This window comes from Saccopteryx bilineata, chromosome 7, assembly GCF_036850765.1.
Source record: "Saccopteryx bilineata isolate mSacBil1 chromosome 7, mSacBil1_pri_phased_curated, whole genome shotgun sequence".
In the NCBI taxonomy this organism is placed as follows: Eukaryota; Metazoa; Chordata; class Mammalia; order Chiroptera; family Emballonuridae; genus Saccopteryx; species Saccopteryx bilineata.
The window spans coordinates 48,584,321-48,601,078 of record NC_089496.1 but is presented as its reverse complement, the minus strand read 5'-3'; the positions used below and the strand labels follow the sequence as shown (position 1 = coordinate 48,601,078).

General features: G+C 42.7%; 1 protein-coding gene across 1 annotated transcript in view; it reads right to left on the bottom strand.

The window, feature by feature from the left end:
• Positions 1–16,758, bottom strand: part of AVL9 (AVL9 cell migration associated) — a 39,366-nt gene that overhangs the window by 16,114 nt on the left and 6,494 nt on the right. Inside the window, exons 3-10 of the mRNA XM_066239036.1 lie at positions 15,751–15,836; positions 13,182–13,253; positions 10,262–10,351; positions 9,369–9,435; positions 7,782–7,822; positions 6,990–7,028; positions 4,110–4,179; positions 3,275–3,810 (exon numbers count right to left, since the gene is read on the bottom strand). Of these exons, the coding sequence (XP_066095133.1) occupies positions 3,275–3,810; positions 4,110–4,179; positions 6,990–7,028; positions 7,782–7,822; positions 9,369–9,435; positions 10,262–10,351; positions 13,182–13,253; positions 15,751–15,836 (1,001 nt within the window). The remainder of the gene's footprint in view (positions 1–3,274; positions 3,811–4,109; positions 4,180–6,989; positions 7,029–7,781; positions 7,823–9,368; positions 9,436–10,261; positions 10,352–13,181; positions 13,254–15,750; positions 15,837–16,758) is intronic.

Sequence of the window (16,758 nt, the reverse complement as noted above, 5' to 3'; positions counted from 1 at the left end):
CAGCAGGTGAATGACAGGGAGACTTATTGCAGATGCTTTGGAACAAAGTGAATATTGACCATGTAAATTTATTACATATTTATAAAATTATTTAAAATAATTCAAAATACCTTTAACATTTTATCATCATTACTTTTTTTTTTTGGTGATCAAATGAACCTAAACCTTTCTCTTTTTTTTTAACATCGATTTGTTGTTCCACTTTATTTATGCATTCATTGGTTGATTCCTGTATGTGCCCTGACCGGACGCGGACCCACCACTTTGGCGTATTAAGTCTTTAACATACAGTGGCAGTGAGAACTTGGGTCCTTCCACATAAAGCAGCCTCTACACCCAAGCCCTCCCCACCCCCTTTTTCCTAGGGTACTTTAGCTTTCATGTTTGGAGCTGCAGTATAAAATGGTAAAAAGAACATTGAAAAGATGTTGGCTGAACCCACGTTCACAGCAGCATTCTTCACAATAGCCAAGCACGGAAGCAAGCTCAGTGTCCATCGAAGGATAAATGGCTAAACAAAACATGCGATATACACACAATGGAATATGATGTTGCCATCAAAAGAGAGGAATTAAGGCAGTCACAGAAAGGTAAGTTTTCTATGATTCCATCTATCTAAGGCATGGAAAGTAGTCAAATTCATAGAAACAGAAGGAACGGTGGTTGCCAGGGCTGGGTGAGGAGAGAACGGGGAGTTGGTGTTTGATGGGTATAACTCCCCCTCTGGCAGGGTGAAAAGGTTCTGCAGATCTGTAACAACAGTGGGACTATAACTTTACCGAATGAGACACTAAAAATGGTAAAGACAGTTAATTTTGTTTTTACCATAATTAAAAAACAAGCATGCCCCTCCCCTCACACCTCTCAGCTTGGTACACCTGGTCGAACTACTGAGAGCTGATCTACCTGCTGAAGAGCAGCAGAAGGCACACCGCGGCGTCACCTCTGACCACTTGGAAAGGGCTACACCATGACCAGGACTGACCGCCGTGGCTCATGTCGCCTCTGGTCAGAGAAGCAAGTTCAGGGAACAAAAGCTTCCATGTCACAGGGACGCCAGTGCTCTCCAAAAGTTACCTAGAGCTTAAAGGTAATCCCTATCCAAATCTCTACCTGTGTAGGTGAGAACTTAAGTTGACCCTAAAATTGACATGGCAATACAGAGCTAAGAAACTTTTTATTATTACCATCCAAAGCCTATAACCATTTATCGCGCCCTTCCCGCCTCCTACCCCCCACAACCCTTTTCCCTCTGAGAGTCATCAAGCTGTTTGTGTCTATGACTTTCTTCTTTGCTAATCCCTTCACCTTTTTCACCCAGTCCCCCAAACCTCCTCCGCTGACAGCTGTCAGCCTGTTCTCTGTATGGAGGAGTCTGTTTGTGAAAGTCAAAAACTATAATTTAGGATTGTTTGTTTGACCTTGAGGTAAGAGAGGATTTCTTAAATAAGACCCCAAAGCACTAACCATAAAATAAAGAATTGATGAACAGAAAAAGTGTCTAGAATATACGAAGTCCCACAAATCAGTGACAACAAGGGAGAGAATCAGAGCTGTGAACAAATATTCCAGAGGGGACTCCACACGGCCAACCAAAACAGAAGATGCTTTCTCCCGACAGTGATTCCTGAAAAAAAAGCGAACCAAGGGCTACAGACACCACTAGATTGGCTAAACATTAAGAAATCTGACCACAAGAGTGTCGGTGAGAATGTGGAGCGACAGGAAGTCCTACCCACCGCGGTGGGAATGGAAACTGTGGGGGCCACTCAAACCCTGAAAGCCGCTCCAGTCCCATCTCCTCGCCCTCAACACCCGCTTCTTCCCTACACTTCCTAAATCCGCTCTCAGGAAGGGCTCCAGCATGTTACAGAATCTGCTGTTTGCACTCCCACAGTGAGCCTGGTCTCTAAGACTGACACGAGGGAGCATCCTCAGGCACGTCAAGCACCAGAGAGAACCACGGACCAGAGAGAGCCGTTTTACGCTGTAGACATCTGTATCCATCTGCTCAGGTGCTGAGTCAGGGGGCCAGTCAGCTGTTATTCTCTTCCAAGCTCGCTGCCCCACGTCAGCAACATTCTCCCGGCAGCCGAGTCTCTCTCTGGCTATTTTTGAAATTACTTTTCAAGATGTTTCACTAACTTAATTCCTTCTGTACAAGCATTTTAAGATCTCCAAGAGAAAAAGAGCCCAAGGACAACTCACGTTTAAGAATATTTCACATTCCAAAGATACGGACATGAGAGAATCAGCATTTGTATTTAAAAATGGGATTCAACAGCAGATTTGATTTTAATCAGTACATAATAAAACATAAAACCAAAATTAAAAATGCTCTATTTACCATAATGAGAGTGGTAAGCCCATCCTATATTCAGCACTGGTCTAATGCACACAAATATATAGAATACGCAGTAAGCACGGTTCATTACCGCACACAAGATGTATGTTTACAAAGCTGTGCTTGACTCTGCAACCTCACAGACCAAAACAAAATCCCTCTGGTCACTCTCCCTCTTGATATCTCCACAATGATGACATTTAGAAGTGGTGGGTACAGCCGCAAAACAAGGGCTCCAAAAAATATAGGCAGTCGTAACACCCACAGGTATGTTCAGAGAACCCACAGTTTGTGGCTACTGACTACACTTAGTCGTTTTAGTCCAATTATGAAACCAATCAGGACAGTTTCTGAGTCTGCCCACAGGTGTGACACGGACCAAGATAGCATTCTCTGTTAACTATTCAGCAAGACTGACTCGGGCAAGTACCCAATTGTAAAGCTGGATAAACCCAGAAGGAATTTACGGTAGAGTATGGCAGAGTAGAAATACACGTTCAAGTCTATACTATCATCCTTCCCTTTCTCTCTAGTTACTGGAAGGATGTATCTGCCCTTTAGGGTAGCCTGCACGACCACGAATGCAAGCATTTAGATCCTGGGATGGTCAGGGACAGCAATACATCTTATTGGCTAAGGAATACAATGGAATTTCTTTTTTTTCTGCTCCATTTGGAAAAATAATTCAAGAATGGCAATAAAATAGTTCTTCCTGAACAGGATGGAAAAAAAACTCCAAAAATCCGCATGGAGGTTCCAGAATCTTCCTGTTTTACCACCGTGAGCACTATGGTCACAGAGCCAGAACACTACACATTTGGTCTGTATTTTAGTTTTCAAGGCAAACTTTCAGAGCTGAAAATGTGTTCAACACTAAGAGTTAAGTTTGAAAAGGACTCTGTCAGATTATTTATGGACATTAAACTTTACCTTTGTGAAGATGGCCAGGGGCATGCCATACTGGTCCTCTTCCAAACCGGAAATCAGCCCTGGTATCAGAACCACCTGGCCCGTGTTTGCTTGAGGTTGTACAGTAATTGGAGGACTGTCTGAGGGCACTGACCCCTTTGGAAATGAGTCTGTCTGTTCTGACCCCCCCAGCTCCCTTTCTTTCGAGGTGGGGTCCTCTAAGACACTAGGATCCAGGGTCTCCCAGTCACTCTCTGAAGACTCAGGAGACGGGCGGGAAGGAGGTCTCAGATATTGATTGCTGTCACCGAGTTCCTGTCCTCTGCTGCTGTCCTCTTCTGGGAACAAAGGTTCTTCAGTCTTGATGGCCTCATCTCCCCCATGGTTTCTGGTCATGATTTTCTTGACAGCTTCCAAGTTGGTATTTGAAATGTTAGGAGCAGACACAGAAATAGAGTCACCTGCAGGGGGGTTACTTTCCTGCAGTCCAGCGTCCTCAGACAAACTCTTTCGGGGTCTGTACTGAGAACAGTCGCTGAGACCATGTTCAATCATGCCTACAACACAGAATAGCAAAGAACAGCTTGGCTGAAATGAGGTGAAAGAAAATGAGAGTTGTATATTCTGCTCTAAATAGCTGAACTCTCATATAAAATTTTTAATAAGCTATACTTGCAAACCTTCCAGTAAAAATAATGAAATTTCAAACAAAACAAAACAAAAAAACTCTTGTCAAAATGAATATGTCATATTAAAATAGAAACGTTAACTCTTAATGAATTTATCCTTGACCAGCATTATTATCGAAAGTTCCAGTGCAACTGGAAAGAAAGAGTATATACTGCTACCCTCTTACCTGGGAAAAGGGATAACACAGTCATCAGAGCACCCACCAATTTATTTACTGGAGAAATATAGAAGAGAACCTGAAATGGATCCAATAAAAATTAAATTAGAAAATCTGAGTCCACAATGATACAAAAAAGAGAGTTGAAAGAGAGAGAGAGAGAGGGAAATTCTTTTTTTTTTTTTTTTTTTTTTTTTTGTATTTTTCTGAAGCTGGAAACAAGGAGACAGTCAGACAGACTCCCGCATGCGCCCCACCGGGATCCACCCGGCACGCCCACCAGGGGCGATGCTCTGCCCACCAGGGGGCGATGCTCTGCCCACCAGGGGACGATGTTCTGCCCCTCCGGGGGGTAGCTCTGCCGAGACCAGAGCCACTCTAGCGCCTGGGGCAGAGGCCAAAGAGCCATCCCCAGCGCCCGGGCCATCTTTGCTCCAATGGAGCCTTGGCTGCGGGAGGGGAAGAGAGAGACAGAGAGGAAGGAGGGGGAGGTGGAGAAGCAAATGGGTGCTTCTCCTATGTGCCCTGGCCGGGAATTGAACCCGGGTCCCCCGCACGCCAGGCCGAGGCTCTACCGCTGAGCCAACCAGCCAGGGCCGAGAGGGAAATTCTTTATGGAAGAATAACAGCTAGTATGTATAGACTTAATGATAGAATTAGCACCCATCATAATTCAGGTAAAAATTACCAACAAATGCTAAAACTATTGTTGGGCAACAGGATATTCATAGACTCAAATTTATCATCCCATAGACAACCTATTAATTACAAAGGGAAAACCAAGTACCTTAATATGAAGAAATCTGGCAACTACCACCTTAATCAAATGACTGGACTTCACATCATCACTGGCAGTACAGTTATGGACTTCTTGATGTGGTGCCCTGAGGACACACCACCAACTTGGTCCCCAGATTTAAAGATACCAAACAGCCTGACCAGGCAGTAGCGCAGTAGATAGAGTGTCAGACTTGGATGTAGAGGACCCAAGTTTGAGACCCCAAGGTCACCAGCTTGACTGCGGTTTCATCTGGTTTGAGCAAAGGTCACCAGCTTGGACCTTAGGTCGCTGGCTCAAGCAAGGGGTTACTCGGTCTGCTGTAGCCCCACGGTCAAGGCACATATGAGAAAGCAATCAATGAACAACTAAGGTGTTGCAACAAAAAACTAATGATTGATGCTTCTCATCTCTCTCCATTCCTGTCTGTCCCTATCTATCCCCCTCTCTCTCTCTCTCTGTAAAAAAAAAAAGAAAAAAGAAAAAAGAAAGATACCAACCAGTTTATAGGAATTATTATAATATATGGGGCAATTTAAAAATGAACTTCAATATTAGGTATCATTTATTATTAATGTTAAATTTCTTGACTGTGAAAATGGCATTTGGTGAAGGAGGCATATACTCTTAAGAAATATATCCTAAAGTATTCAAGGATAAAGTGCCATGATGACTACAAATTACTTTAAAATGATTGATTCAGGGGGAAAATGAACACATATAAAAGCAATATAATGCCAAACTGCCAAAATGTTAACTGGCAGATACAGATGAAGGGTGTACAAGTGTTCATTTTATTAGTCTATCAAGTTATTGACATTTTTCAGACTCAAACTTGAGGAAAAAAATCTAAAACAGGACTCAGTTAGATACAGTATTAAACCTAACACTGGTAATAAAGTAGCTGGAAAAAAAAACAAGCAAAGATTTGCTTGAGTTTTTTTTCTCTCTTGAACAATTAGATTAGTGACACTAACGTGCTATTTCACAAAGCACAGCACCCACAATCGTGCCCTCCTTACCCACTGCTCTTATTTATGGAGTAGCTTGCACGTAAGAAACCAGATGTGGCATTAAAGGATGTCCTTACGTTATCAAGTCAATATAAAAAGAGTGTACCTGTGATTTGCCCCATCAGATAAAGTTTACTTGATCATAAATGCTACTGGATGTAACTAGGCTAAGAATGATTTTATAAAACTTTTATTTCAGATATAGATATCTATGCATGTTCTAGGTTACAACGTAAAACTTTTTCTTATGGATTACAATAAAAAGTTTGAAACTTACAACTTGACAACAAAAACATCACCAACCTGATTAAAAAATAGGCAAAGGATTTAACAGACATTTCTCCGGGAAAGATATATTTATACAAATGGCCAACAAGCACAAGGCACGGTGCTCAGTTGTACTAATCATTAGGGAACTGCAAGTCAAAACTAGGAGATACTGCCTCGCCCGTGAGGAGGATCACTATCAAACCCAGAAAGTAACAAGTACGGGTGGAGATGTGGAGAAACTGGAACCCTGGGTTCTGCTGGTCAGAATTTACATTCAGTTTACACTGGTGCAGCTCTTATGGAAACAGTGTGACGTTTCTTCAAATGTGAAACGACTATCACATGACCCAGCAATGCCCACCAGCTCTACACCCAGGTCTGAAAGCAGAATGGTGCTGTCCGGCTGTCCCCAGAAAGGGTGCGGGAATTATACCTCTATAGCAGCGAGCGGGGCTTCAGCTCACCACAATCTGATAGGCAAAGAAGTTCATTTACACTTTATCATGAGGGTTTTTATTTTATTTTTATTTTATTTTATTCATTTTACAGAGGAGAGGGAGAGACACAGAGAGAGAGAGAGAGGAGAGACAGAGAGAGAGAGAGAGGAGAGACAGAGAGAGAGAAGGGGGGGAGGAGCTGGAAGCATCAACTCCCATATGTGCCTTGACCAGGCAAACCCAGGGTTTTGAACCAGTGACCTCAGCATTTCCAGGTCAACGCTTTATCCACTGCGCCACCACAGGTCAGGCTTTATCATGAGTTTTAATTTTAGGTAGTAGTGAAGAAATGTCAGTAAATGTTAAGTAATTCCATCCCTTCAGATCTCACCTTTTTTTCAAGAAGAATTAATTTAAACAGAATTAAGACCTAAACAAAAAAAGAAACACTGTATTAGAATAAGAAATGCAAGCCTATTATTTATTGGCCTTTTCCCCTCCTCAAACATACCATGTATCATTTAATAATATTTAATCATTAAGTGCTTTAAAAAATACATGGGAAATTATGAACTTATATGAAGAAATTGAAATATTATCTGTGTCCTCTAAACGAATGTGAGAACCACTTAAATCTCTAACAAACTATGCTTTCTGGAAGGAGTTGTGCCATTTTTGCTGGAAATATTGCAAGCTCCTTAAAGGGCAGGACCTAGTCATTTATTTCTGCATATGTCCGGAGCATTCACAAAGCACACGCTCAGCAGGTGCTTGTCCAATGACTGACCGATGTGCGCATGCCCAGTCAACACCTGCTTTAGTTCTCAAGATCAGAAGGAGTAAGAACAGATATTTATTGGAAAATGGTTTACTCTTAAGGCAACATATAAAATATTCTGCAAGATTAAAACATGTTTCTTCCCACTCTAATTTCATGATATATGCAATTGCAAAGACAATAGAAAAAAGTATCCCATCCTGCATTAAAATGAACAGAGGGTATTTGTGTATGTTGAGAAATTTCTCCGTCTATCAGCACTTTCAGCTGTGTGTCGCTATGAGAGATAGTTATGCCACAACGGCATTTGACTACGCAGCACACAGAATCTGCCCAGTTAAATGAACACAATTTTGGTGCATTGTAAGGTAAATAAAGCATTGTAAGGTAAATAAAGTATCATACCTTGTGTCGAAAATGAAGCACAAGATCTCGAGGAGACAGACCTACAATGTTAACAAAAAAGCTAATCTGTAACTACAACCTACTGTTCTTCTCAGAGAAAGTTTGTTTCCCCTCAAAAGAAAGGCAGCTAAAAAAAGAAAGTAGGAATATGAAAATATTATGTAGTATTCGATTACATACACATTTACTCAGAATTGACCAAATTATTACCGCTAGTCAGACAGAGCAGTGCAATGATGACAATGTAGACGTTCTGCAATGGTGGCAATGTCCTAAATGTGGGCTGCTCGATACAGTGGCCACTGAGCTGTTCAAATATGGCAAGTGTGACTGACAAACTGACTTTTTAATTTAATTTGTCTTTATTAATGCAAATCTAAATGTAAGCAGTCACGTGTCACTAGTGGCCACTGTTGTGGACAATGCAGCTGTAACTCTCCACATGCTATAGACATTTTACAAATTATCCAAGTTTAGACATTATGAAGCTTATACCATGGAGGCAGGCAATCATTTAAACGTGGTTTTGGTCACAACACCCCATAGGCTCTTATTTCTGAATCAGTCTTCTCTGATCATTTGCCTTAGGACAAGAGAAAATAATTTAAAGAAAAATGTCTCAGACTAGGAGTTTTATAAGTACCTTACGTTACATACAGGATTACAAAAGTGACTACCTGCTTGGCTACTTCCTGCTGAATTAGGAATTGAGTGGGCATAAATCAGTATGTGATTAAAACTTTTGTTTTCATCATGTAAAGGAAATTTACCGAGTACCTATTGAATATCTTGGACACCACTGGACATTCTGGGTTGTCAAATGCTATAAACAAAACCCGCAAGTCCTGGCCGGATAGCTCTGTTGGTTGAGCATCATCCTGATATGCAAAGGTTGCCTGGTTAGGGCACACACAGGAACAGATCGATGTTTCTGTCTGTCCGTCTCTCTCCCCCTTCCTCTCTCTCTAAAAATTAATAAATAAATTGAAAAAAAGAAAATACTCAACTTGAAAAATCTTAAAATAGGAAAGAGCTAAGCAGATCTCTCTCTTTTCCTCCCTCTCTTGTTATGACAGGTAATTGACCTGCTCAGCATTAATGTAAGGAAAAGAAAAAACTTCCATTATTATTCTGAAAAGCAGAAATTTGCCTTATACAATAGTTGTGAATATTGATACAAGTATGTTATAACCTTTGTCAATAAAATACTGGCTAAGAAAAAACATTTAAGGAAACAACAGCATTGAACATTGAAGAATTTAAAACCCAAACAGAAACGTAATTCTGGCCTGACCTGTGGTGGCGCAGTGGATAAAGCATCAACCTGGAAACACTGAGGTTGCCGGTTCAAAACCCTGGGCTTGCCTGGTCAAGGCACATATGGGAGTTGACGCTTCCTGCTCCTCCCCCTTCTCTCTCTCTCTCTCTCTCTCTCTCTCCCTCCCTCCTCTCCAAAATGAATAAATAAAAAAACAAAACAAAACAAAAAACGTAATTCTGATCTTGAAGTTTTACACACAACTATCTTGGTGCGCCAATTAAAAGGAACTGAGGGCATTTCTCCTGACTTGTAGAAAAGCTACTTACCAAGATATACTTGGGACCCTTCCAATGATGTTCCTCCCAAGGAACTGTTCATATGTTCATAGAGTTCCTAAAAGTACAGATTCAGTTTAGACATTTTACTATCATTTTGGACACTGAATTAGAAATACGATGGTCAGGAAGAAAGTCGGCTCTCTGATTGAGGCAGGCTGTTTGGCCAGGCCCTAAAGTGAGAGACAATCAAGGTCTCTGAAAATGTGCCACTTGCCAGCACCCTTTCCGTTTCTTCCTCCAGTTTAGACCTCGATTCATCCACGTGGTGTGTGGATTCCTGGGATAAGTTCCCTCCACTTCCTTGCTGAACACCTAACTGACCCACTCATGAGAGATCCAGGAGAGATCCACGTTCTGTATACTCACGGCAGCCTTGAGAAAAACACGTTACCCATTTCAGTAAAATAGTTATGTAGTTTTTCTGGATTTTGCCGTGGGGGTGAGGAACCGGAAGCCTGACACATAAACATACTGAGCAGTGCAACAATGTAAGTACATTTGGAGAAGCAATGCCATAACCAAAGGGCTATTACCCTTTCATTAATAGAAATATTTGTGTTGGTTATAGTCATTTGCATTATTTCCTAATACAAGATAGTTGATTAAATGTATTAAGTATGAACTGTACATTTTGGGTAGATCTCTGCCCTCCTTCAATGTTATTTTCAAAGAATTTTCTTTCTTTTTTTTTCTTTCTTTCTCTCTCTCTCTCTTTTTCTTTCTCTCTCTCTCCTTCCCTCCCTTCCTCCTTCTTTCTTTCATCCTTAAGAATGTCTTTCTCAGGTAATAAGTGATTATCTTTCACAATATTACTGAGAAAATTCACTTGATTCATGTCTCAGTCTTCAGCCAAACATACGTATAGAGGGGCATAAAGTTACCTTTAAAATGGAAATTTGGGAAAAATCCTTCTCTTCAAAATATGCATGTGTAATGAGCTGAAGTTTTGCCTGAAGTAAGCCATAGAGGGGCTAAAAGAAAAAAGAGAAAATTGATTACTCGGTAAGCTTTTCAACATGTTGCATTTGCTTTAATGTCTAGTACTCCTACGCTTTCTTTTCTTTAGGCATCTGGCCCAATGTAAAAAAAGCAACTCACTGATTTATATTTTTCAGCCACCCTTCTAGATTAGCAACCTACCAATTACCTGACATTGGGATGTTTTACAACCATTCCTTCACTAAGAGACTATTCTTGCCCTATTTCTGTCTTAGGAGAAATAGTCCGATCCTTAAAATCTTATTAAGGTTCACAGTATTAAATTATTATTATTCAGAGATTTTCCTTATTATTATTATTATTATTACTTTTTTTTTTTTACAGGGACAGAGAGTCAGAGAGAGGGATAGACAGACAGGAATGGAGAGAGATGAGAAGTATCAATCATCAGTTTTTCGTTGTGACACCTTAGTTGTTCATTGATTGCTTTCTCATATGTGCCTTGACCGCGGGCCTTCAGCAGACCGAGTAACCCCTTGCTCAAGCCAGCGACTTTGGGTCTAAGCTGGTGAGCTTTGCTCAAACCAGATGAGCCCGCACTCAAGCTGGAGACCTCGGGGTCTCAAACCTGGGTCCTTTTGCATCTCAGTCCAACGCTCTATCCACTACGCAACCACCTGGTCAGGCTTCTTTATTATTTTTTTAACTTAGTAATAAAAGCCCAAATAAATTCTCTCTTGCGAAAGTCAACTTATATTAAGCAAACTACATTTAAATTGTCTATGGATATAAAAAATTGGACACTTACAGAAGAAATAATTAAACAAAATCTACATATATTTGCTGACTAGGCTAAGAAAATATTCTCAATTTTGGTTTAGGTCTACTGCAGAAACATCTGTATTTGTAATCACATAGAGCTAGGTAATTAACATGATAGAGATCTGAAGTTTTCCCCACAAAGGGAATCTAGGGTACAAAAAACTACATGGAGAAGTAGGAATTTACTGCTATTGGTGAAGATGTTATTATCCTATTAGTAATAGAAGTGGAACATCATGAATGATTTAACGAAGAGAGCTATGAAAAATAAGAAAGATAATATATTCCTTCTAAAAAATAAAATTAAAGTGACTATACACTTGTATCTGATCAACTTGTACATAGAACACAATTTAAAGTAGTGTTATAGTGCAGCTGATTATGTCACACCTTCCTCCAACATTTTCAGTTTTTAAAAAGCAAGTGAAGCTTGATCAGGCAGGCGGTGCAGTGGATAGAGCATTGGACTGGGCTGCAGAGGAGCCAGGTTCGAAACCCCAGGTTGCTGGCTTGAGCGCGGGGTCACTCACCCTGCTGTAGACCCCCAGTCAAGGCACATATGAGAAAGCAATCAATGAACAACTAAGGAGCCACAATGAAGAATTGATGCTGCTCATCTCTCTCCCTTCCTGTCTGTCCATATCTGTCCCTCTGTCACAAAAAAAAAAAAATTGAAGGCTACAATTTTTTCTTTTTTTTTAATTTTTTAAAAATTCATTTTAGAGAGGAGAGAGAGAGACAGAGAGAGAAGGTGGGGAGGAGCTGGAAGCATCAACTCCCATATGTGCCTTGACCAAGCAAGCCCAGGGTTTCAAACCGGCGACCTCAGCATTTCCAGGTCGACGTTTTATCCACTGCACCAGGACAGGTCAGGTCACAATTTTTTTCATTGTAAAAGAGTCATGCACTTCTAGTATCAATGAAATCTGAGTATAATGATAGTATTTTGAATTTTAGTAAAATATTATTTATTCAGTCTTGAGAACAAAATGAAAACAGGTACACAAAAAAGAACAACTACCTCCTTTTGGTCAAGTGTCAACTTCCTTCCTCAAAACCTGTCTAATGGATCTGCTTCTCCGATCTCATTTGGGTGAGGGGCAAAGAGAGTGAAACAGGTGAAAGGCAGGAAGGGAAGCTGGGAGAACATGGCTAGTGAGCCACTGGTGAATTGTAACACATCCCTGTTTTCCTGCATCTCTCCTATTGTGACAGTGCCTGACCTCAGACAAAAATCTGGGTCCTGGCCGGTTGGCTCAGCAGTAGAGCGTCTGCCTGGCGTGCGGGGGACCCGGGTTCGATTCCCGGCCAGGGCACATAGGAGAAGCGCCCATTTGCTTCTCCACCCCCCCTCCTTCCTCTCTGTCTCTCTCTTCCCCTCCTGCAGCCAAGGCTCCACTGGAGCAAAGATGGCCCGGGTGCTCTGGGGATGGCTCCTTGGCCTCTGCCCCAGGCGCTAGAGTGGCTCTGGACGTGGCAGAGCATCGCCCCCTGGTGGGCAGAGCGTCGCCCCTGGTGGGCGTGCCGGGTGGATCCCGGTCGGGCGCAGGCGGGAGTCTGTCTGACTGTCTCTCCCCGTTTCCAGCTTAGAAAAAAAAAAAAAAATCTGCCATGGGCCCTGGGCAGTTGGCTCAGTGGTAGAGCATCAGCCTGGCATGCGGGAGTCCCGGGTTCAATTCCCGGCCGGGGCACACAGGAGAAGTACTCAACTGCTTCTTCACCCCTCCCCCTCTCCTTCCTCTCTGTCTCTCTTCCCCTCCCGCAGCTGAGGCTCCATTGGAGCAAAGATGGCCCGGGCGCTGGGGATGGCTCTGTGGCCTCTACCTCAGGCGCTGGAATGGCTCTGATTGCAGCAGAGGGACGCCCCAAGATGGGCAGAGCATCGCCCCCTGGTAGGCGTGTTGGGTGGATCCCGGTCAGGCGCATGCGGGAGTCTGTCTGACTGCCTCCCGGCTTCCAACTTCAGAGAAATACAAAAAAGAAAAAAAAATCTGCCATGGTGTTCAGCAAACATCAACAGTGAGCGCTCCGGTCTCTTACCAGCCGGCTGAGGACACAGACGCTTTTCTGCACTGTCTCTCTGGTGACATCCGCTTGCCGTACTTTCAGTGCCTGTTACAAACAGTCATCATTAGAACTAGTTCACAGAAATACTTAAACATCATTATTTTTCAACATAAAAACAGCAGTTAGAAAACACTTCTTTCATTTGGTTCATTAAATTCAAAAAGTATTTATTGAGAATCTCAGGGCCTGGCTGATTGGCTCAGTGGTAGAGTGCTGGCCTGCCGTGTAGATGTCCTGGGTTCAATTTTTGGTCAGGGCACACAGGAGAGGTGACCATCTGCTTCTTTACCCCCCCCCCCCTTTCTTCTACAGCCATGGAAGCCATGGCTCAATTGGTTCCAGCTCATTGGCCTGGATGGCTCAGTGGAGACTCTACCTCAGGTGCTAAAAATAGCTTGGTTGGGAGCGTGGCCCTAGTTGGGCAGAGCACTGGCCCCAGAGGGGGTGTGCCGGGTGAATCCCAGTCGGGCGCATGTGGGAGTCTGTTTCTCTATCTCCCCTCCTTTCACTTGGAAAATGAAAAAAAAAAAGAATCTCAGAAAATATTTATTGACTGAGTAAGTGTTGGCCAGGGCAGAACATGTGGGAACCTAGGCGACGAAGGGAACAGAACAGTGGGAGACGATGTCTACTATCAAAGATTTTACACTTGACAGAGAATACTTGACGTGTAAGTTGCTACTCATAACACAAATCAACCATCGTTGGTTCTGGTTGTAAAGCGGGCCACGCTTTCAGAGACCACTGTTTCCAGTGAGGAGGAGACAGATTAAGAGAAGACCAAAATCAGCCTGTTCCCCCAAGGTGGAGAGCTGGGGGTAGCTTTGTTACGGGGCTGTTCTACACGACCAGCAGTCTGCTCTGGTAGGCCTGCCGTGCAGCCCAGCTCTGAGCTGGATGCCTCCAGGATTCTCAGGACTGTGGGAGATTTCTGCTGCCCTCTGCTAGCAGAAAGGGAGCCGTGATCAGATCAGCCTCAGATAAGGCTGAGAGGGAAGTCAGCAGGACTCTTCCCTCTCTGTAGGGTCCTGCCTGACACCTCCCTGGATCGGTCCCGAGGACCTAGCCGCCTCAGTGTCTACAGCTGACCCCTGACTACTGGGTAAATTCCGTCAAGAGTAGAGCCCTGCCTCAGTCTGTTTCCACTTCTCTACCTTGCCGGGACTCAGTCCTCAGGTTCCTACTTTGTTCGAAGGGAATTCAAGTCTTTGTCTTGGGCTCTAGGTCCCTCTGATTCTAGGTTATCTGTCCGTTATCAGATGCGGCTAGAAGAACTTGGAGAAAAGGGCAACTCCAATACACCCTGGGGTGGGTCCGCCCCGGGCTAAGGGAGACAGGCCGTGGGAAATGCCATTTACGGGCTATGCAGAACGTGAGAACTGCCCTTACTGCCAACGACTTTGCAGAGTTAATTTTACTAGTGCTTCCCTAACCTGTAGGGGCTAAGAGGTAGTAAAAGGAACGAATTTTCAAGAAATTTACTACCACAAAGCAGCTCAATTCATCCCACATAAAAGCATGAAAGGGTGACAGTATATGAAGAAATCAAACGCACACAGCTACCATACAGAGAATCTCCACCACACACATACAAGAAAACAGTGCTTCTCAGAAGCAAACCATGAAAGGGGGAGCTACCCACCTTGGTTAATTTGAATTCATTAATTAGACCTATTATCATAAGTCAGGGATTAAGCTGGCCAGTAGTTTAAGAATGATCAAAATCTTAGTTATAGATAATTTAGATAACTTGCAAGTACTCTGAAGCTACTATAAGTACTTTCGTTGCTTAGAAAAATAAAAAATAACCATTAACACTCCATTTTTCTAAGTTATATAACCAAACACTAGAAATAGAAAATTCAAGGACACCATGAAATTTAAATACATTATTTTCAAGACAAACGGATGTTTGGTATCACCATCTGAAAATAATTTGCAAAATATTACATGACACAAATATAACTATAATCACCAATATCCACTTACAACAACATTCACGTGAATTGTTACTATTGAGCAAACAGATATATATACTGTTTATAAAACTTTAAAACAATTATTACAAGGCACCACATTAAAAAAAATAAAAAAAGACTCTGTATGATATTTCCCCAAATTTTACATTTTATTTATTTATTTTTTTACAGAGACTGAGTCAGAGAGAGGGATAGACAGGGACAGACAGACAGGAACGGAGAGATGAGAAGCATCAATTATTAGTTTTTTGTTGCGCGTCGCAACACCTTAGTTGTTCGTTGATTGCTTTCTCATATGTGCCTTGACCGCGGGCCTTCAGCAGACTGAGTAACCCCTTGCTTGAGCCAGTGACCTTGGGTCTAAGCTTGTGAGCTTTGCTCAAACCAGATGAGCCTGCGCTCAAGCTGGCGACCTCGGGGTCTCGAACCTGGGTCCTCTGCATCCCAGTCTGACGCTCTATCCACTGCGCCACAGCCTGGTCAGGCCAAATTTTACATTTTAAAGTGGTCAATACCTAAGAATTTTCAAGTGCATTTTTTGTTGTTCATTTTAACTATCATACCTTGGCTTCAATTTGTCGATAGCAAGAGATACCATATATGGTGGCTCCGTTTCCGTTTCTGGGTGGCAAGTGAAAAAACACGGTATCTAAGAGATACACAGAGAAAGGTAAATACTGAGTGAGTTACCCTCATTAAAAAATAATGACAGCTGGACATGTGAAGTTACTGTAAATGCAGTAATTAAAAACAAGAATGTAGCGAGGAGCCCACACCACACTCACTTCTAGCATCGCAACCACTGGTTTTTTAGAATTCCACTCACGACCTTAAGGATACACTCATCACGAAAGCACAAAGGGCTGAATCCTAACAGGTCAAATTGAGACTACCATCACTTACCTCTGAAAATACTTTATCTATGCAAGATTATTCCAGATTAACACAGGATAGAGACTCAAAGAGCCAATATATGAATCTTGAACAGATCCAAGAAATTCTTGGATGACTGGGGAAATGTGAACACAGACTGAGCATTAGGCAATACTAAGGAACAACCGACAAATCTTTCAGCGGTGACGACGATAATGAAAGTTATCCTGGCCCTGGCCGGTTGGCTCAGTGGTAGAGCGTCGGCCTGGTGTGCAGGAGTCCCGGGTTCGATTCCTGGCCAGGGCACACAGGAGAGGCACCCATTTGCTTCTCCACCCCTCCCCCTTTCCTTCCTCTCTGTCTCTCTCCTTCCCTCCTGCAGCGAGGCTCCATTGGAGCAAAAATGGCCCAGGCGCTGGGGATGGCTCTGTGGCCTCTGCCTCAGGCCCTAGAATGGCTCTGGATGCAACAGAGCGACGCCCCAGATGGGCAAAGCATCGCCCCCTGGTGGGCATGCCGGGTGGATCTCGGTCAGGCGCATGTGGGAGTCTGTCTGACTGCCTCCCCGTTTCCAGCTTCGGAAAAATGAAAAAAAAAAAAAAGAAAGTTATCCTGGGAATGAGCTTATTCTTAGGAGATGCATGGAGAAGTAATAAGAGCTAAAGTACCCTGGTGTTGACAACTGACTTTCAAATAAT